At 37.6% G+C, this 22,851-nt stretch overlaps 1 protein-coding gene and 1 non-coding gene across 2 annotated transcripts in view; one reads left to right on the forward strand and one right to left on the reverse strand.

Annotated features, from left to right (window-relative positions):
* PREX2 (phosphatidylinositol-3,4,5-trisphosphate dependent Rac exchange factor 2) overlaps window positions 1-22,851 on the reverse strand; it is a 169,694-nt gene that overhangs the window by 18,143 nt on the left and 128,700 nt on the right. The window contains exons 36-37 of the mRNA XM_026035597.1: window positions 10,189-10,255; window positions 8,457-8,647 (exon numbers count right to left, since the gene is read on the reverse strand). Of these exons, the coding sequence (XP_025891382.1) occupies window positions 8,457-8,647; window positions 10,189-10,255 (258 nt within the window). The remainder of the gene's footprint in view (window positions 1-8,456; window positions 8,648-10,188; window positions 10,256-22,851) is intronic.
* Window positions 19,205-19,277, forward strand: TRNAM-CAU. The gene has a single exon. It is a non-coding gene; the product is annotated as a tRNA-Met (tRNA).

Genomic DNA, 22,851 nt, shown 5'->3' on the forward strand with positions numbered 1-22,851 from the left:
GGATGTGATTTCTGCTAAAGAGCAGCAAATCTGCTGGATAGACATATGCTGAAATATATAGTCAACTGAGGTGTAAAAGAGGAAAACAGACTGAAGATTGCTGAGAAGTGGATTATTTCATGATAGCTTATTTAATGTCATTTGTCACCTGAGAGGAAAAATAATTTGAGCCCATATGCAGAACCTGCTAAGCTGCCACTAAGTTGTTTATCTATGTTAAAAGATCTAAAAGAACATTTATCAATAAAATCATTCCCTAGTTGCAGTTTGAATTGTAGCCATTTTACATCCAAACATGCATTAAAATCTTTCTGAAAAATACCCTGAATAGAAAAAGTGAGGTGAAACAAATTAGTTTAGTAGTTACCACATCAGTTACCTGCTTTCAGAAATGTTGAAATGAGCTGCGTTCTACTTGTGTGAATAGATGAAGGCAAAATCTAATTAAATCTAGATCTTCTGCTCAATGTGMAATTTAGTGTCATCCTGATTTAAAATCATTTTCTTTTCATTGATCTTAAGCTAATCTTATATACATTCGTCCACTTTTTAAACCAACGACAATCAAGTATTCACTCGCCCTTACTACCATTTTAATTAGTGCTTATGGAGCAGCTATTATTTATATCAGTGTATGCAACACAAAGGTACATGACTCTAAGGGAAAGATTCTTTAGGTAACTCCTTATAACTGCTAATGGTTGGGTAACATGTATCAGTTCTAAAGAGTAACTAGAAGAAGAAAATAGGCCATGATAGACCTAAAAAGCATAGAAAATATCCTCCAGGCCTATAAGTAAGAAGCCTTAAAATGTGTAGATAGGCCTGTGTAGCTGTTTGCTACGATCCCTAAGCTATTCTCACTATGAGAATACAGCTCCATGCAAATAAAATTGAAATTTGCATTCATGGAACTAAAAAGCATATTTTCCTAAAACATAAYCATGCCCCTCATCTTCTATGCCCATATGCTGAAAATGCGCTGAACAAGATTTTTATTTTTCTCATGGGGAGGAGGAATTTCAGCCAGGCGAGATGAAATGAGCATGAAGCTCTTTACAATTACTTGGAGTACTGTAATTTACAATTTACAATTACAGTGCAACTCTGCTGGAGTTCAGGATTTATGCTCAGTCCCTTTATGAACCTTGTAATCAAGCTGAGATGCTTCCAGCGTGGAAAATCACTACCCTCAAAATCAACCTTGGATTTGAACAGATCCTTCAAAGTTTAGTGCAGTTTTTTGCCAGTGTAGAGCAAGCCATTATCCTGTACATGAAATAGATTTTACTCCATTATGATGGTTCAGTAATCATAAGCAATGCTTCAAAAAGTGACTGTCCATGGAAAATATTACTGAACCATGGGTAACTCAAGGCTAAGGAAACTTCCAGCTCTCATATATTAAAAAACAGAGCGCAGAAGGTTCCTTCATGTCAGGTACTGCAGTGATTACGAAGTTGTGCAAACCACACACCAAATACATTGCAATCCCCCTCCTACACACACATTTTTGTTGGGCATGCGTGCACCATCACATGACAGGATAATGAAAATTGATTCTAGCAGATATGCTCCACCACAAGTTACCAATTTGCTAGAAAGAGGCAAGAGGCAGTGGCTTATCAAGCGAAGGAGTCAGTTCTGGAAGATAAGCATAGACAGCCACATTGCAGATGTAAATTTGGTTCATGTCTCTGTTCATAGTTGGGAAGCCCACAGGTCTATTTCACTCAGGGCTATTAAATTTAACATTGGTCATTTCTAATCCTGAAAATGAAAAATGCAGAAAGTCATACTGAGCGTTTTTTTCTGTATTTTATAGAAAGATTATCAACTTATCTAAAAATAAAAAAAAAAAAATCGAATTCTTCTACATTTCTTGAGATAGAGAGATTTTTGAAAAACAATAAAAAAGTTATGACCATGAATTACCTATCTATCAATTTWAAAAAACTGAAAGGGCACAGAGCACCATTTCAGAAATATAGAAACATGCTTCCTGTAGGCTCTTGACACCTTTAGTTGGCAGGAAATGCTGCCAAGTGTACTCATAACATTAACATTCTTTTATGAAAGAACAGGATTTCTAAGAACCACCATGCCTTTTTTTTGCTCATGCTTAATCACACTTGCAAACACAAACAACAGTATCTTATATCAAATGAAAAGTCAATATTGACAATTATTTTTCATTCTATACATAGAATCTTTCATGTGAAAAAGTTCTATGCCTCACACAAAAAGGCAAGCAAATCTATCTGCTGGAAAATTGCAGTTTATCTCCGAAATTAAAGGTTTTTCCTTGTAATATATTTTTAATCAATCATCTAGCATTTTCTGTAAAGAAGAGTCAGATTTTCCTGAAGACTTGGACTACAGATTGGAAAATACTGCATGAATTGAAGAGTAAGAGCATTATTCAACAGAGCAAGATGATCAAGTTGTGTACTGACCCACCATTAGAMGCCTACAGTGGTCCATAATCTTAAAAGGAGTAATTAGAAAAAAACACCTKGAGATCCCTTTGAGATCCCTATTAATAAGTTAGGGCCATTTCAGCTGAATCAGTGCACTTTAGGTGCATCTCTGCATTTTTGGAAAAAGAATGTCTCAGAATTTAAAATGTGCAAGAGATCTCAAAGATTATAAGCTTTCATATGTTCATAGGGATGAAAAAACCCAAAATGTACAAGGCTGCCTATGTAAGGAAAATCTAAATCTAAAAAATTGTCTGAAGGAGACAAATTGTCACATRTTTAAAAATTTCATGTTCTCAGATAGTAACCAGCACTACCCTATACTATTTTATGAAAATTGGAGGGGTTCTAATATCTCAGCAGGTAAAATACCATGAAAATACAGTAACTGAACAGAGATGTAACAAAACTTAATTTAGAAGAAGGGAATCTTGACTAAAGGAAATGGTAGCAGAACCAAAAGCAAAGGTTACATGAGAAGGCCAGAGAGGACCAAGGTTTCAGCCCACATTGACCTATAAGTGGTCCCATTGTTCCCACAAAGCCTAATTATTGAGTGTTTCATCTGAGTCACAGTTGATGGTAGATCAGGTAGATTTTCTTGCAGCAATTTCATCAACGAAGTTTCTACAGCGAGGGAGTTGGGCATGACTGATAGCTKCCAGCACTACTCTGCAGTGCAATTTGGAAGATGGCAAGAGCTTTCACGGGGCTGCAGGAGCTGAGCCAGCTGCAGGAGGCAGCAGAATCAAAATCTGCCTTCTCATTCAGCTGCAGGTCTGCTAGCCAGAACCCCACTGCTTGAAGGATGGTAGCAGCCAGGAGAGACTTTCAGGAGGGGAAATTAAAATTCAGAAAAGAAAATAAGACAGTTATTTTCCTGGGGTTCATCAAGATTATAAAGGACCTCTCTTCTCTCAATCCTCCAGGAAATGCAAAATTTTAAATAAACTTGGGATTTGTTTTATTTGGATGCTTCAAATGATTCCTTTGAGCCTGTGAGGCCTATGGTCCCTGAATAGACTTCTGCAGCTGCTGCACCTAATTTCATTTTGGCATGAAAATAGGCTAAGGTCTGTTTGTGCAATGCAGTCTCTCTCTTCTCTCTCAAGCAGGAGCTAGCATCACGATTCAATAAAATTTAAAAGTGCTTTTCATCACTTAGATTTGTACAGACTGATTGCACCTTCAAACAGAATAAAATTAGGCAAGGAAACAGGCAGCAGAAAAAAAAACACTGTATTGTTTATAGGTGACAGTTGATTGGCAGGTAGAAATGTAATTATGGATGATATAAAAGGCAAGACAGAAATGCAAACTATTGATTTCGGACTAATTCTGAGTTCTATTCCTGATGCTGATCAACAAGGCATGTTCACTTATGGTAATCCAAGGGGAGCTTGTAGTATTCACATGTCACTTAGGACAGTGAAGGTTAAAGAACTTATTTTTCTCTGATTCAAATATATCTGAAAAGAACTGCTGTCTGAAATAGATATAGGATTTCAGACTCTAATGCAAATTGGAAAACATATTGTCCTCATAAAAATCAAAGCAAAATAATCACCAGCAATTCAAAATCCACAGTATTATCTTGGATATAAGGATGAAAACATGAACTGTGTCAAGCTGTTTTAGCCTAGTGCAGGGTAAAAAGCAATTTAATATGGATCACAGAGAAGTCAGAAATCAAAACATTGTTGATCCTGAGCTCAGCAACCACTGTCAGAGCAGACAAGGCTGCTATCTCATATTTTTCTGTCTCTTCTGCGTTGGAATTGCCACCCAGGATCGCCCTCCCAGGTTCTCTGCTACTTCCTTCCAGACAGTAAGACAGAAGGCTGGCAGAAATTCCCATTCGCAATCCATGCTGCCCAAGCTGGGAAAACTGAGAAAGCTTGTTCATTCAGTTCAGTGACAGGTAGATAACATTATTCAAGTGAGGGAAGATTCAGAGTTAATATACTTCAAACAAAAGTGTGTGTGTGTGTGTGTATATATATATATATATTTAAATTATGACAGATTATTGGTTTGCTCAGTTCCTGCTCTCCAAGAACAAAAGCAAGAGATTGACCAGCGAAGTATCCTGTACTCTTCCACAGACTCTCATAAATTATCTTCCATTACAGATGAACTGTAGAAATTAGTCTAATAATAATTAAAGTTAAAGCATGTACAAATCTCATTCTAAACCCTTTCTCTATTTTTTAAGATGGAAGACTCATAAATGAAGAATACAATTTCAAAAGTAACCTGCAAGCACAATTCACATCTTTCCACCATCTGCTTTTCTGGTTGAACAGGGAAAGAAGTTTTCAACTCATTCCACTTCTCCAACCATGCATTAAAACCAGTCAGTCACAAGTCCTTGGTCTCAGCTTACGAAATCTGGATTTCCACAGCTCTAGGAATGTTTAGTTTCTAAGAAGGCACAGAAGATACATTGCTGAATATGAACTAATTAAATATTCCCTCTGACTGCAGATCAGTAGCATGAACCCTGAAGATCTTACTTTTCAACTTTAAGACTATTTTTATGCATGATTCTCTGCTCTGACTAAATAACAGTCCATCAGAGAAGCAGAAGAATTAGACAACAGGGAAAATGATTCTTGCTACAGGACTTTTTCCTCACCGGATTTCTTGATGCTGCAAGATAGTTTCTCACTATGGAGTCCCAAGGGGAGTAAGTTCACAAAAAGCACAGCAGAACTTAGTATAGGAATATGGTCAGTAACAAAAATCCTACTGTTATTTGGAGACAAAATAAGCTTTCTGTCTTGGTAAAGGCAATTTCAGAATGCCAAAAAGCAGAACCTATTTAGTGTTGGAGTGTAGAGACGAGCTGGAAGAGGCCAGAAAGTGAAAATAAAACATAAAGTGAGCTTTATGACATGTAAGTCCAAGAAGAGACTTTTCCATCCATCATTTTTTTTTCTTAACTTTCAGAAACTCAGGGCAAAAGCTCCTTGAGTACATACAAAATTGTGAGTAATGCATTTCTCTTTCTTAGAGAAACTAGGTTAAATTATCTTTAATAACACTAAAGGCTGACGTTTCTTTGAACAGACGGTAGCCACAAAGGTACCGTTAATGGACAAGTGAAATAAAGGTATCTTATACAAGAGCTCAAATGGCCTCCATTCAAAGACTGCAGGACAACATTCATGCTTTTACAGAAAAAGGCTCTGCACATTTTCTTTTACAAATAGTCAGTCTTGAGCCCTTTAAAACCCAGATAGAATCCCATATATGACCCATCCATTTCCCATTATTCATAAAAAATGTCTTGAAATCCAATGTGTGTCGGCTTTCTAAAATTTTRTGGGTTTAAAACATAATTTAGACCCTTAGCTGTTTATACATTTGAATTAGCAAAAAATCTCATCAATTCCATTTTATTGTAGGAACAGTTCATGCTTTTATGAAGTATGTTGCTTCCTTGTCAGTCACCAGATTATTCTAAATAATTTGTGATCTCTTCATTGTAGAGTGATAGTTTAGGAGGAATATTAAAGCTGTTCTGATTATTTTCTTTAAAACGTAAGATTTCTGGCACAGGTATGTTGGCAAATTCAGAATTTACTCTACAAAGTCATTAAGAAACACACAAAAAAGTCCTTTTCAGCTTTCTGAAGAAAGACAGAATGAAGCTCAAAATCTGTTCTCATCACGTTAGCAATACAGTACTGCTTACTTCAACACAGTAAAGTCTTCAGAAGAGTACTCATGACTAATGAATTTCTAAATAATAATTAAAATTCAATATTCCTGAGAGTAGATGACTAATTTCCTTGTTTTGTTGGAATTACATAAGGCTGATTTCCCTCCCTCCCCCCCAAAAAAATCTTGTTCACTTCTCTTCAAAGCAACTTTTATAAGGAGAAATTATACTTTGAGAATTCAAAGCTACTTTCCTCTGCTGCTTTGCGAGCAGCAGAGGAAAAAGTACTGCTTATAACTGTTTTTTCTTGACCAGAAGGATTAGCAAGAGTTACAATTTGGGAAGCAGTATTCTCTGTATCAGAAAGATATCTTATGAAACCTAAATAAAAAGCCAGAGAAAAGCTGTATAGTTCATGGCTTTCTGCAAATGAGAACTTCATGCTTCTCCATGACATATAGTATTTCCATCTTCATCTAACACAGTGACTAGATAACACACTGTTTTTGTACCATTACCTAAAAAGGAATACCAGAATATCCAACAGGTTCTACACACTTGTATCAATAATGGGAAAGCAATACAAGTAGCTTGCTGCTATCTTCACTTATAGAAATGGCATGCACTCATTATATTGTGCTGACTATATACAGAGCTCTACCTGTTTTACATGCCTTACAATCTGCTGACTTATCATAGAACCATAGACCTTATGGTTGGAAGGGACCTTTAGAGATCATCTAGYCCAATCCCCCTGCACACRCAGGGTCACCTAGAGCATGTGGCCCAGGAYTGAGTCCAAGTGGGTTTCACATAYATCCAGAGAAGGAGTTTCCACAACCCCACATCCCTCTTGGCAACCTGTTCCAGTGCTCTGTCACCCTYACTTATAAAGAAATTTTTCCTTAACTTCCAGTGGAACTTTTGGTGCCTCAGCTTGTCGCCGTYTCCTCTAGTCCYWTCGCTGKCCACCACTGAAAAGAGGCCGCCCCCTCCTCCTCACTGCCTMCCTTGAGGTATTTATAGACACTGATCACTGATTTATAGACCTCAGCCTCCTCTTCTCCAGGCTGARCAGGMCCAGCTCTCTCAGCCTTTGCTCATAGGGCAGATGTTCCAGGCCCYTGATCATCCTCGTAGCCCTGTGCTGGACTCTCCAGCAGCTCCACAYCCCTCTTGTACTGAGGAGCCCAGAACTGGACASAGTCTCCAGATGTGGCCTCACCAGRGCTGTGTATAGGCGAACGATCCCCTCCTTCGAATTGCTGGAGACGCTYYTCTTAATGCACCCCAGGATCCCAATGCCTTCAACTAGACTCTATGCTACTGATCACAACTCATCCAGCAATTGTGCATCGTTTTTCAAAAGCTCTTCTAAGGAAAGGGCATTACTTAACATAAGGTTCATCTCATCTCATAAGAGAAGGTAAGGTTCATTTTAGCATGAACTTTTAGAAAAGTTTGCTAAATTACAAATCAGTATGAGGTTAGAAAACAAGGAGTCATTTTTTTCAGTATACCTGTAATCTACAATTTGGAAGTCTTACAGAAATAGCAGTTAAAACATCAGTTTTTTGTTTTTTTTTTTCTCCTAGTGGCAGTCTTTACCTGTTTGCTATAATGCACTATAATGTACAAAAAAAAAAAAAAACTACCCAATTGAAATTGCTATCTTTGACAAAAAATCAAAAATTATTCAGTACTARAGAACTCTCTATTGTCACTCAGATGTGTGTGAGAGTATGTGCGTATTAAAACCACTTAGGCTTACACAAAAAAGCTCARTTGAATGTAGCTCTGTTCATTTTCTGCTGTTAATCACATCAATACTGTTCTACACGCATAACTTCCAGTTACTGCATACTACCCCTACAAAAATGCATACCCCTTTTTTCCTTTTTCCTTGAAACAAGCTCTCTCAGGATTCTCTCTAGCATATAGCAAATATGACATTTTTTTTGATGGTAGCAGAAACTTAATATAGTATGTGCTGTTCACCTAGGAAACCTTCCTTTACCTGCTTTAGCAATTAGGATTTCTGCCTTCTCCTGACTTGAATGAGAAATAACCCTTTCCAGCCACATGAAATGAAATCATGCTGCTCATTTTTCTCAATCAAAGCCAATACAACTCTGGAATTCAACCACAAATCCTTTAACTGTATTAGGCATTTACTCCCATGCACAGAAACACAGCCTATGATTTTCAATAATGGAAAAAAAAAAACCAACCAAAAAAAAGCCAGCCAAACTGGAGTGCAATGTCTGAATGACTGACGGGAACCAAGGGAGGGAAGCAAACTGTCCTACCGGTGGACTCCGCTGTTGCACATGATGACGTGACATGCTCCGAGCCTGTTACAGAGCTCTGAGGCCACCGAGAGCAGCCCAACGCCRGACGCGCTGCAGGCCGTGTAGGCGCAGGCTGCGGTGCGCTTGGATCGGATGAAGGACCCTATGAGTCGGTAAAGTTCATCCAGGCAGTTGAGAGGTCTCATAAACTGCAAGACAGAAAAGAGAGATTTAAATATTTGCTGCCAAGAGCACTCAAAGTGCTCTCGGAGGGTCGTGACATGTGTTGTGATCTCTAGTCACTACCAATGCGGAGAGAGACTAGGTGAGAAAGCCCAAGGCAGACTCTATAATGTAAATACAAAGCATACAATCTTCTGCAACATGACTTACAAAAAAGATTTCCTAACTTTTGATTGTTACTATCACTGACTGTTTAATTCTCTACAGAAGTGTTTTTCACTTCAATAAACTGATTATGCCCATCAATAAGCTTCTATTAATGTTATTTCCAAAGATAGGAGACAACCTGCTTCCATAAAAATATGCAGAAGGGATGCCAGGACAGGTTAAATGGCTAAGAAAATCAACTTATAAACAGGACGATAGTGTCTTTTCTTTAGTCAGGATTAGAAACTGTCCATTTGCATAGCAGCATGCAAAAAGAAAAACAAGCAGGAGTAACAAAAACATACTACAAATCAAGAACAGTTAACTCTGTAGCTGAACTCAAAACAACCTTCAGCATTTCTGTACAGAGAAGCAAATGACCCACCTACATTCAGTAAGAAGGCAGCTTCATGTGGAAGGCRGCTCTCAGAAGAGCAGCCTTCAAGAACAATTTAGCAATGAAAAGCAGCATCTCATAGTGACTTATGTAAAAGAAAGGTTCACGATATAGTTTTGCAGACTCCCTAATTGCAAATTCCTTTTCTCTTTATTCTAAAGACACTTAAAGATCGAAAAAAGAAACAAACAAAAGAATCAGAGAAGGAATCATTTGAAAGACAGCATTCTGTAAAGACAGTTTTAACTAATTAGAGAAATAGCAGCCTCGCTTGCTCTTATGTTTACCATCATCAGAAAGTGTGCAGGTCAAGTAAGTCAATTATAATAATGATTTAAACCTGGACACAAAAAGTTTAAAGTTGATTTAGCTCCTATTGATTTAGCTTACAAATATTAAATTGATATAAATTGGTGTCACTTGCTCCCCCGGAGGTATGGAGAAAAGAGAAAAAGTCAAGGGCACAAACTGAGATCATGCACTTGCTCTTAGCTCACTCCATTTACAAGGAAAATGCAATAGATAAAACCAGCATTAGCATCTCCTGGTCAGTTCTGATTTATCAGATGCTTTTGTCTTGTCCCTGGCCTTTTCACTAAAATAGAGAGGGAACAGGTTTGGGAGAAATGAGAGCTGCATATATAGCTAAATTTCTTCTGCTGCACTTGTGAATGATTAGAAAATGAAGTTGCTGACTCCCTAAAGACAGATCTTGCAGTCCAGCACAGATTCAAGAAACAGGCTCTGTCTGTCTGTTAATGCTCATTGCATTATACCAATGTAAAATTTCAGTCTGCTTTGGGCTGAGCAGTGGATCACTGCATTTTTCAAGCATGCCCCTTTTCCCTCACAGCTTCGAATACTTGCAATTTTCAGTGGAATGAAGAAAGCCAAAGAAAAGAATTACAATAACACAGTGTGCAAAATGCAAAGTTTAATTAATTACTTAACATTTTTATTTACCTTATCTATATAAGCAGCTTTAGATGTTGAATTTGGAGGCAAGTTTGACTTGTCCAAGTAGAATGCTCTGACAGAAAAAGAAAAAAAAGAAAAAAAAGGTTATTTTCTTAAAATTCTTGTGCAAAATCTTTATAGGTGATTATTCTTAAATATTATTCTAAGATTGGACTTTTTTTTTCCTAATTTCATGCCAGTAGACTATCAAATACAAGGACGAATAGGCACTAATACTCTTTCTTTTAAAGAAATGTGGAACATTTTTTCTCCTTCTGAAGACAAATTGTCCCTCTGCCATTTCACAATAGAGTGCAATATTTTACTCTCTAGTTAGTAGAAAAAAATGAATCTGAAAGTGACCCATCAAAAATATCCATGAAAGGGTTGTGGCAAATGTCTTGATTTTAACGGTGACTTCAGGAAACTTGGCAGACAAGTAATATCTGAACCTGATGCATTACAAGCTTTTTATATCAGCACAACTGCAATAATACGAGAATAGCATCCCAAGTATAGAAAACTGCTGCCACGGAGGAAAAAGCTCACAGTACAAAAAGAAACAGAAAAGCAAAAAACCTATGGGTGGCAGACATACATAATACAATCAAAATGGCAATAAAACTATCAATTTCATAAACTCATGTACATATTAAATTGGTAATAAAACTCATTGGTAAAACTCACATATGCATATGTAAATAAAAGCAACTTTTTGTACTACCTACATTTTTGAGAATGACACAGTGCATCAAAGAAGAAGCTGTAGAAAATTGAGGTTTATCAACAGACCAAAGCACAAGAGAGAAAGGATACTCATGGCATGGCACTTACCTATCTATTGTGTACTGCAACTCATTATAGTCACACACCTCCTTCTGTAACATTTCACTTATGAATGCTACCATAAGGAGTTTCTATGGAACGGAAAAATGTAGTGTACAGCGTGTTACAAGACTAAGGTTGGCTGGTTTCTACACAGCACAAAGGGGACTGAGATTTGGTACAGAGGATTTTCATGTTATCCTTCTCTCCTAAACCAGGGGARGATTTCCTAACCAGCACCAAAAGAATGAGCTGCTTTGACCACCAGCATTAAGATGCTAGCAAAAGGTAAACGGGAATCATAGAACTCTTCTCCTATCTCCTTTAAATTGTAAATTCTARAGCATTTTTTTCTCTTTACCTTATGAACAAAACAATTGCTCACCAGGACTGTGTTATTATTAAGCCTTCCGTAGACAGAGGATATATTTGTGTGATAAGATCATAGGATTAATTCTGGTAATGGAAAAGCTCCTAAAATGTTCTGGCACAGCCGGAAATAAGAAAAACTTGCCAGATGTCCTGCCTGGATGAGGCAACAGCTCCCACTACYCAAACAACAGCTCCCACTACAGCATTCCCAGCCAAGGTAAGAAAACAGTTTGTGGGGCCTGCATGAAGACTGGGTTCTCCAAGGGAAACTTCAAGGTATCACCTGGATCCAGCCCTAATGCCTGTGCACAAAGAGTGGCATCTGACTAAGGGTTATAGCTCTTAAGCTGCATCCAGCCTGGAGAAGGACCCCAGCTGTCCTCTGGAGTGTGGTAAACAAATTTCAGCTGCACTGAAATATGAAAATAAACACTGGAAAGAATGCAGCCATGCATTCAAACTCAGAAATGAAAGGATTATCTGGAGCCTCAGTCACAAAAACACTGATACCTGCATAGAATAAGAAGCCCCATTCTTTTCTCGTGGTTTTATCCACATGAGTAAGGCTATTCAAACCATTGCATACTCGTGAGGAACAAATGGCAGATTTCAATAGCCTTTTATTCTTTAATAATGTAGAATAAATGTACTAGTACTAATCAAAAAAAATCCATCAGACTTCAATTCTAGCTGATTTTGTTGCCTGTATTTTTGCAGGATTTGAAAAGCATCCTCTCCCAAATTTAAGGCTCAAAATAATTCCATTAAAAAGCACAGCAAAGCTAATCTTGTTCCATTATTCTATTAGGCCTGTTTTACCATCAGAATGCACTCYGTGTCAACGAAAGCTGGAAACTATTGGAAGGAAGAGAGATTCGCAGAGAAAATTACTTGTAAATCACTATGAATGGCCACAGCACATAAAAGCTACCACAGCAGCAACACACCAATCTTCTTCTTTGTTAGCAAAGCTAAAATCTAAAGCATAATCCTCCCATCCGTGGAACATTATCAGACTAAAAGCCTATGCTGCTTTCTCCTGCTATGCCACAGGGAAATCTGCTTCATTCACAGTCTATTCAGCACTCTTTAGACTATTATTTCGGTAATTTCAGCTACATTAAATGAAACCAGAGCACAAATATAGAGCAGCACACAACTAATGGAATACATGGAAAATTATCCACTCAGGGTACAAAAGCAAGCAACATGGACACTAGAAGAGAATATATATACAATTATAGAAATTACTATATTAATTAAGGCAATTATTTATTAACCTAAAGAACAAGCAAAAGATCAGCTACACACAACATTGATTTCAAATATGAAAATATTCTTTTACAAATGAAACTCTTCCCCACACATGATCAGATAACACTCCCAGATGTTCCTTAAGTGCTTTATTTTTATTGCTTTTCAGAAAARTTGCCTTCAGTATTTCACAGAATGTGACAAACTATGGACAGCACATAAATTTCCAAAGCACTTCACTTAATTACTAAATGCCTGTTAAGGTCCTTAATCAAATTTTATAGAAAAAGTTAATGGCAATCTTGGCAGGGTGCCCAACTTGGACATTTTCTAATCCATTTGAAATGGAAAAGAATGAAATCATAGTTCTTTGTCAGAAAATGTGATGCKGTTTTTGCTGCTAAAGACTGTTCAATTTCTCTCAGTTGTAGCAGAGTAGCTTAAAAAAAAAARTGGAAAAAGATAAACAATAGGCATCAAAAGTAATGGGTCCAACCTCTGCAAGATGTTCCCTCTGTAGACAATGGACAAAATAAGTAAGGGAAAACCTATGGGGAAAATGAAGTAACAAATGGCTCTGGGGTTCAGAAATAAAAATCTATCACAAAATGAATGCTTTTTGAACAAACTTTCCCACAATGTTTGTGCAAAGGAGATGCAGAAGTGGAGATATTTTGATCTTAGTGAAACATTTTGCAGGGTCTCTACAAAACGGACCGGGACATGCACAAGCCTGCAAAATTGGAACAGCATGAACTATCGAGGCCCCAAACGTGCAGAGATGTATTTGTAACTTTRTACATGCATATAACCCAAACACAGCCAAGTTTCTAGGCTTACTTTCTGTTGCTCCAGGAAGCCCACAGGTTTATCCCAAATGCTGATGACCCTTTCTTGGAAACGTGAGATCAGTTAAAGGCGGCAGTGGGAGGCAAAGAAGGGCAGGTAATTGGGTTATGGAATTAAAGAGCGGCAAGTTGGGACTTACAAAATGGTTTCTGTTCTAGGAAGGTTTTTGCTTAGCTGCTTTTATAGCAGAGAAGAATTAAGTCTTTTCTTTATCACTGTGGCATACCTTCAAGAAAAGGATGAGAATATCTACTTGAATGCCACTAATACATTTTTTGAATTAAAAAATGATTTTTAATCATTTGGTCATGTTATTCAAGATCAYGTGCATCAGTATGGTCAGCATGACAAAAATCCAGCAGTATCTGTGTTCTGCCATCTAGTCATTAACTGTGCATGTGCACACGTGTATGCAGCATATCTATATATATACCTACCTACAGAATGTAGACATATGTATAAAAGCTTCCAAATTAAATTATTTATCTGATATAAAGTATCCATCAYAGAAAACTACTTATTGTCAGAGCAAACAAATGGAAAAGTCTGTGTGTTCTTTCTGGTGAAGAGTAAGTCTAAATAAATGACAAATAGTCACGTATAATTACCCTCTAAGACCATATTAAGGGATTTTAAGTCAATTACTTTAAATTGCACATGTAAAACCTACAACAGTTGACACTTGTTGACACTTTCTAACAGTGAATATTYTTTAAATCGATGTTTATTGCCACATGACACTATTTCCATTTACTTTACTGGTGCTTCTACAATTACTTGCAGTATTTCTATTTCTTTATTSAGGCCAGACGTCCAGAATAAAAAGAACTTAAATATTACTTCCTTATTTTCATGCACAAGGCAAGAATAATCTTCATATTGACATATCATAGTAAGGTAATTTTGTCAGTAATACCCTAATCTCATGATATATATAGCACAGAAGTCTAAATATATGAGCAATCAGATGATATAGCACATTATACGTGCCAGGGAAAATACCTATTTCAACAAAAAGGGCAAAGTAAGGAGAACACAGGCCCATCACAAAACAGGATTATTAAAATCAGSAGGATTCTAGCCCTGACATCTTAATGTCAATGACACAACTTTATGTACTTTGTATGTATGTTTTATTATACTTATGTATATAATACATACCTATATCTATGTATGTATTATCAGCAGATAAAGGTTTAATTAGTTAAAAAAACTTCATAACAATATCACAATTTTAACTTCTCAAACAGTATACACACCAACAGTCTGACCTCACACAATTACTCTTACTTGTGCAGTCTGATGTGCAGAAGACAGGATTTWTAACATCATATCATGTGTAATTCCTATTTCATGTGTAATGAAGGTGCAAGGCAGGAAACCCTTTCTGCGGTTTACTCTCCAGGCACATAAGGTGGCAAGCCAGCTTTTGGCAGTCTGTATGTTAAGTCTAGCAAACAGAATTGTGAAAAATAGTACAATCTACTCTCCAGGCACATAAGGTGGCAAGTCAGCTTTTGGCAGCCTGTATTTTAAGTATAGCAAACARAATTGTGAAAAATAGTACAATCTATGAGAAGGATGCGACTGTAAGGTGAGACCATATGGAAGAAGTCACAAGGAAAACACACACAAAGAGGAAAATAATTAGATTTACTTTTCTCTAGGAAAAAAAAAAAAAAGGGAGGGGCGGGGAGGGAAAAGGTAAGAAAATTTTAAAAAATGAAACGCAGAGGTTTCTTGGCAACTGCCTCCTTTTACTGGAATACACTGGGTTGAGACTCCAAAAACTGAATTCCTAAGGAATGTGACTCTGGTAGAGTGCTTCATGCTGCTGCTCTTTCTCATGGAAACCTGCAGCACCTGGCCCAACTGCTGGATTCCCACCAGTTCAAACTCTCTCCAGTCTCTGCAGATCTGTTTTAGGGTGACTGAAGGTACCCAATTACCAACTAAGGATGAAACCTGCAAAGYAACTCAACTCTTTAATCCTTTAACCCACATATCATGGCCTCACCTTTACATGCTTTTATACTATATGCTATTTACATAAGCGAGGGGTCACAGAAATGCTAGAATAGCAAAGAATTCTATTCTAAAAAATATATATTCTAAAAGAATAGATTATTTTTAAAATGGAGAAAAAAAATAGCTCTGTACAACATTATCCCCTTTTTATGTGTTGCATTCTAATCACAATTTTTTTCCAGGAATCTAGAAAGAACACTGCTCCCAGTAAGCCAAGTCTCTGGTATCTCTACCTACTTCTAAGATCACCTGAAACTTCCTCTTTTATTAAATGAAAGGGATTTGCTTGGGTCCTAGGCCACATACAGCTGCCTTCCTGCTTCTCCCATCATTATCAGAGAGGTGATGAACCCATTAGTAATGACCAATTACTTCCACATTTATCTTCCACAGAGTAGATTTCCCCTTTTTGGCTGCTCTTATTTCTGATATAGAATACATGGATAAAAAGAAAACATGCCAAATAGTCATTCAGTGGTCAATATTTCCAGTTGCTACAGGCTTGGACTTTTCCTTCCAAAAGGAAGGTCTTCAACTCAAACCACTCTGAGTACATCTTCTCTGTATTTGGAAAAGGAAAAGAAAGCAAAATGTTCATCCCAATGAGCAAGGACGTTCATCCCAATGAGTAAAGACTGAGAATACAGGTCATTTTGAATTTTTTGGCATATCCTGTCAAGCTGCAAAATTTTCAGTTTCAGGACTGATCATATTTTGTCAAAAATCTGAAGAAGAGTGAATTTACACTCAGAGAACAAGTATACCACAGAAAGAAAAATAAGCTAGATTCAAGCCAGCTGGAGTTATCTTTTACACCAGTTAGACAAATTCAATTTATTTTGTCCATCATACTTCGATGTTCTCTCTTGTTTTGCTTCACTGAGATGCAATGAATCTCAATTTCTTTTCTACCTAAAATGCTTCTCACTATGCTTGTCAGGAGACAAATTTAGCTATTATTTCTCTGTTACATCCTTTGGATTGAGTGTTAATTTTGAATCTCTTTCGTTCACGAAGACCTTGCAGTTAGTGTGAGCTCAGCTCTAAGGAACTACCTACTTCATCTGGAACCACATCAAAAAAAAAATCTAAAAAGCACTACATGGCTATTTATATAGTCATATAGAAGTATATAGTAAATTTGTTTGTAGTATTACAGTCCAGTTGCATTTATTTTAACATAAATATCTGGTCTTAAAAAGGATACAGTTTTGCACCTATTTTATAAATATTCCACTGCACTGAAAAGAAAATAAATTCACAGACAAGAACTTGCTTTTTGAAAGCTACAGTACCACACAGATTACTGCTTTCTCAACTTGATGGCAATGGCAAAAAGTGTTAACGAGCAAACTGAAGTGGTCAGACATGAGGAATGGAGAGAGGAGAGTAAGCCTGAAATCACAGGACCACAGTGGCACATGAAGCACTAGCATAGGCTCCTTAACCACATGAGCAATCCAGTTTGGAAAAGCTTTCYGGTACAAACTCTGAGGAAAGAAATCTGCCAGATTTTAAGTGGGTTTTAATCATTTATTGCAGTTGTTGATAAATGAGCTGGCCTTTGTAATAATGCAGACATGGATGTGAAGACTTGAAAAGTTTGTTCTGGAGACAAAAGACATATTTCTTCCATAGTAATTAATGAGCTGTAGGTGTCCTTTATGTCATCATACGTCATTTATATTTAAGTAACTATTAGAAAATTCTAGTTCAGTCTGAAGCCAAGAGCGCCATCACATCTATTCTCTGCCTTGACTAAATTATGCAGGACAGGGAAAACATTAGCTTGCCAAGAAGCCTACAGCTTGAGAAGCTGCTCTGTGTGTAACACACACAAATAAAAGCAGGTTATGTTCCTCAGATGGGTTTTGTTACACGATTGCATAAACACCAGGAACAGAAATATTTTCCTTCTCTAATGTTTAGAAAAATTAAAAGAAATCAAAGAATGAAACTATTAAAACTTCATGAAGGTATGATACCCCTGACTAAAGGATTAAATTAAGTCTGACATCATTCTGTGAAAGGCTACTTATGCCATAAAACAGACACTGAAACCTTTAGATATRAGAACTGTTCCAACTTACATTGTAAATGAAACACTTTTAGATGACAAGTACCACGTTCAGTATAATCAGAAGTTCAGTGTAATCACGGTAGTTAGCCAAATCATTTGTCGTTAAATTCACTGATTATAATTGCTTCCTCAGAGTAACAGATCTTCATTTACCTCCCAACAGGATATCAAAGAAAGCAACAGGAAAAATAAAATAAAATAAAATAAAATAAAATAAAATAAAATAAAATAAAATAAAATAAAATAAAATAAAATAAAATAAAATAAAATAAAAATACCCTTTACTATTTGCTTTACTTTTTGTTTTGTAACTGCTATACACTAGGCCACAAAAGTACCTGCCAATAATCCTGGACATAGTTGACTTCAACGACTAGTTCTAAATCAGAGAAAATAATAGGCTAAAAGAAAGAAACACTTCTTTTCAAACCTTGTCTATTGATGCACAGACAAATTAATTACTACACAATGTTAATTAGCACCTTCACCAGTGTTGGGGATGGGCAGCAGTCTTCAGATGTGTTTCACACAGCATGATCCTATCATCTGAATGAAAAACTAGGCCATGGTATAGTTAGGGATGCAACAGGAAAGTGCTCTGCTGAGGATAAAAAAAACTTTACAGGGAAGTAGAGCTCTCCAGAACTTCCTCTTGAATCTTCCCAATACAATCATTGTAATCACTTAAGCATCAACTTCTAAAGACATTTAAATATCCAAATGCAATTATATGTGCTTAAGAAGTATGAAAAATGTCTAGACCTCTGATGGCCAGTGTTAATTTAATTAATTTCTCACTGGCCAAAAATTTAAATTCAAATTGTACAGCAACGTGCAGATTTGGGTACAAGCAAGTTTGCTCTCAGTGTCAGTATGCAGTGGAGCACATTGCAGAGATCCCACAGCTGGAGGCATATGTGGCATAACCACAGCGCTGTGACCCACTGAATGTCTTTTAACAAACCTGCACCTTAACTAACWGCTCTTAGTAGCAATCTCAGTAGCAATCACAATATTTATTTACATGAAACATAGTTTAAAGCTACCATACTGTTACTCCGTTAAAGAGGAAATGGGAAAATATCTTACCAAGTATAAWAAAAATATATTTAAAGGACATTATTATTTTTATTTTTAACTAAATAATTCTTATAAGTAGTAATATTCAAAAAATGATAAATATTTAAGTATTTATTTTTAATTTAATTTTAAATAGTTAAAGTTTACCCATGTGCAGAAATATTTACCCATGTGCATGTCACACAATGCCAATTTACAATGCCAATTTGCAAGAGAAGATTTAACAAAATCAAGCAATCAAGTAATTATATTGCATTCATGAGTTATCATTATTGCTATCAGAATCTGTAGTAGTTACGGATTCAATCGGCACTGGGCTCTGCAGGATTTAAAAAAAAAAAAAAAAGAGAGATCTCTGTCTGCAAAGGTAACAAAACTACATAAATTAGACAAAAGGTCAATACAGTCATCTAGATGACAAATGGAAATCTTCATCATTCAGTGGGCAAAAATCTTGGTGCAATTGCAGCCAAAACTGTAATTACAGACAATTACAGACAGGGAAGCCTCAACACCCTCAGGGGACCCACTGGGGCCCTCTTAGCACAGCTGGCAGTGTATCAGTCTCATAATCTGAAGGTCCTGAGCTCAAGCCTCGGAGAGGGCAGTGYTTCTGGCCRCCTGAGCTGGAAGACACCTCTGGAGAGCAGAAGAACCATCCCCATAATTCAGGAGGCAACAGTCAGTGACTTGCTATTCCACTTGGCCACATATGACATGGGTTCCACCTGTGGGTTCTGAGGAAGCTGGTGGAAGTGCTCACCAAGCTGCTCTCCATGATCTATCAGCAGTCCTGGTCAACTGGGGAGCTCCTAGACAACTAGAGGCTTGCGAGTGCGACACCCATCTGCAAGAAGAGTCAGATAGAGGGAATCTGGGGATCTGGGGAACTACAGGCCTGTGAGTCTGACCCTGCTATCAAAGAAARTAGTGGAGCAGATCATCCTGACAACTCAGGTATCAGGCTCAGCCAACATGGGTTCATGAAAGGCAGGTCCTGCCTGACTTACCTGACCTCCTTCTATGACCTGGTAACTTGTCTAGTGGATGAGGGAAAGGCTGGGGGTGTGGTCTACTTAGACTTCAGTAAGGCTTTTGACACAGTCTCCCACTGCCTTCTCCTGTAGAAGCTGGCAGATCATGGTTTAGGCAGGTATAGTCTTCGCTGAGTGAAAAACTGGCTGGATGGCAGGACTCAGACTGGTGAATGGAGTTAAATCCTGCTGGCAACCAGTCATGAGCAGCCAATCCTCTTCAATACCTTTATCAATGATCTGAACAAGGGATTGCACCCTCAGCAAATTTGCAGACAACACAAAGCTGGGAGGAAGAGTTCATCTGCTTGAAGGTAGATGGGCTCTGCATAGGCTGAATTCATGGGCTGACGCCAACCACATAACGTTCAACAAAGCCAAGTGGCGAGTCCTGCACTTCAGTCACAACAAGCCCATGCAACACTACAAGCCTGGGGCAGAGTGGGTGGAAAGCTCCATGGCAAAAAAGAATCTAGGAGTACTAGTCAACAGACGGCTGAACATGAGCCAACAGTGTGCCCAGGTAGCCGAGAAGGCCAGCAGCCTCCTGGCTTAGATAGGGAACAGAMTAGCCAGCAGGACTAGGGAAGTGACTGCCTCTTGTACTTGGTGTGGGTGAGGCCACACTTCAAATACTGTGTCCAGGTTTGGGGCCCTAACTACAAAAAGGACATGGAGGTGCTGCAGCGTGTCCAAAGAAGGGCCACAAACATGGTGAAGGGGCTGTAGCTCAGACCTTATCAGGAGCGGCTGAGGGARCTGGGGTTACTTAGTTTGAGGAAGAGGAGGCTCAGGGGAGACCTTATCACTCTCTGCAACTACCTGAAAGGAGCGTGTAGTGAGGGGGGGAGTCTATATCTATCTTCTCTAAAATAAYTACCAATTGCACAAGAGGAAATGGTCTCAAGTTACAGCAGGGGAGATTCAGGTGAGATAYTAGGAAAAATTACTACATGGAAAAAGTAGCCAAGCATTGGAATAGGAACTGTCCAGGAAAGTGGTGGAGTCACCATATGATCACAGAATCACCAACCTTGGAAGGGACCTTTAGAGATCATCTAGTCCAATCCTCCTGCACATGCAAGGTCACCTACAGCATGTGGCACAGGACTGCATCCAAGCGGGTTTCAAATATTTCCAGAAAAAGACATTCCACAACCTCTCCTGGCAACCTCTTCYAGTGCTCTGTCACCCTCACTGTCAAGAAATTTTTCCTTAAGTTCCTGTGGAACTTCCGATGCTTCAGTTTGTGGCCATTTCTTCTTGTCCTATCACAGGCCAGTACTGAAAAGGGGCCAGCCCCATCCTCCTCACTCCCTCCCTTGAGGTATTTATATGCACTGTTTAGATCCCCTCTCAGCCTTCTCCTCTTCAAGCTGAACAGGCCCAGCTCTCTCAGCCTTTCCTCACAGATGTTCCAGGCAGATGATCATCCTCGTAGCCCTGYGCTGGACTCTCTTCAGTAACTCCACTTTCTTCTGGTACTGGACAAAGTGAAAGTTTCACAGACACTGTGTGAAAGAAAGTTYCCTCATACCAGGGACTGGATTCAATACCTTATGTTAAGCCAAATACAGAAGTTGGAGAGAGATTCTTTACACTGCACACAGCATCAAATTCTGCAACTGTTTTCAAATTGTGTTTCAGGCTTCCTCATACAAATAATAATACTATCATTTATATTTCATYGTTAAGGTAGTATCTGCAAAAGTTCCAAAACAAGAACCATAAAGAATAAAAGCTTTATGACTACCCAAATCAATGTCAACGATATGTTTGCACTTTTAGGTATTATTATTTCACTTCTGATATTATGAAAAAGCTGGTCCTAAGTCCATAGTTGTTAAGACTGAATTTTTCAGTAAAAGCAAGGATTTGGCATCTTGACTTTATAAGCTAATGGATAAAGGTTATCCTTCCTGAAATCCAAAGAAATTTTACAAATACACCTCATAATTCACCAAATAAATAACCTGTAAATGAATTCTTGGCAGCATACATCAATATCAAACTGCCATCACCCAAAAGAGATCACACTCCTCCAATTTTTCCATATGCTCAACAGTTTCTATCAAGACTTTGCCACAAGAAATTACTAAACTAAGCATAGATACTAGCGATTAATTTTATTGTCCTGATCATTTACATCACAAGTCTGGCCAACACCTCTGTTTTTAAGTGGGACAGAACCAAAGTGGTCTCATCTGTTTTACATGAGAGTTTTATTATCTAAATGCATGCATAATTTAAGAGAAGCTGCACTTGCATCAAGAGCTCTCATCAATGGATGWCTCAGCTGCAGTGTCACTGTATTGTGACTGACTTTTGGTAAATTTTGGTGAATGAAAACTTTTCTTAGTGACATCTTGCAAAACCAAGCCTTGGATAATATTAACTGATCAGAGTTTTAAATCTCAGTGACATAGGAGTGCTGTATCTTATTACAGTCACAGTATGAACAACRACTCTAATCAGATTGCACACATGTTAACCAATGTCAGTGAAGGGTCTTGTCTTGTCCAAATGATAGAAATCACTTTCCAAAAGTACCTAAGCATACTGGGGTCAAACATGGGCATGACCAAAGCTTTCTGCACTGATTCATCACACAAGTCTTCTCAAATAAATGATCTCAAGGAAACTTTTTCCAAATAGAAAGTACTACTAGTAATAATAAGTAATAATAATAATAATTAATAGTCAGATGAAGTAAATAAATATTACATTTGTGATTAGAAGTGCACTGACAAATGCAACAGAAAGAAACAAAAATATACTGTATTCACTGGATATGACTGGCTTTTAAATTGCTTTTGTTACAACACTGCTTTGAATTAAACAAGATTTTAGTAGTATGCTGTTAGTCTATTGTTTTGATAAGCACTAGGGAAATATACTTTCACAAGACCTATGAAGAAAACTTAGAAAACTGAAATGGGACAGCAATTGGAAAATTGGAAAAATGATGCTGACATTTTTCCACTTATTCACCTCAACCCATTAAGATGCACTTGGATGAGAAAACCAAATGCTCTTCTTTCTCATCTTTCCCCTTCTTTCATCTGTTCTCTGTTCTGCTTCTAAAAATCTGCCTAAAACTTGTAGTGAGATCTGGCATGGGCATTATATTCAGGTATAAAAATGTGA

Source organism: Nothoprocta perdicaria, unplaced genomic scaffold (assembly GCF_003342845.1).
Source record: "Nothoprocta perdicaria isolate Ctin4 unplaced genomic scaffold, notPer1 scaffold_162, whole genome shotgun sequence".
NCBI classification, from domain to species: domain Eukaryota; kingdom Metazoa; phylum Chordata; class Aves; order Tinamiformes; family Tinamidae; genus Nothoprocta; species Nothoprocta perdicaria.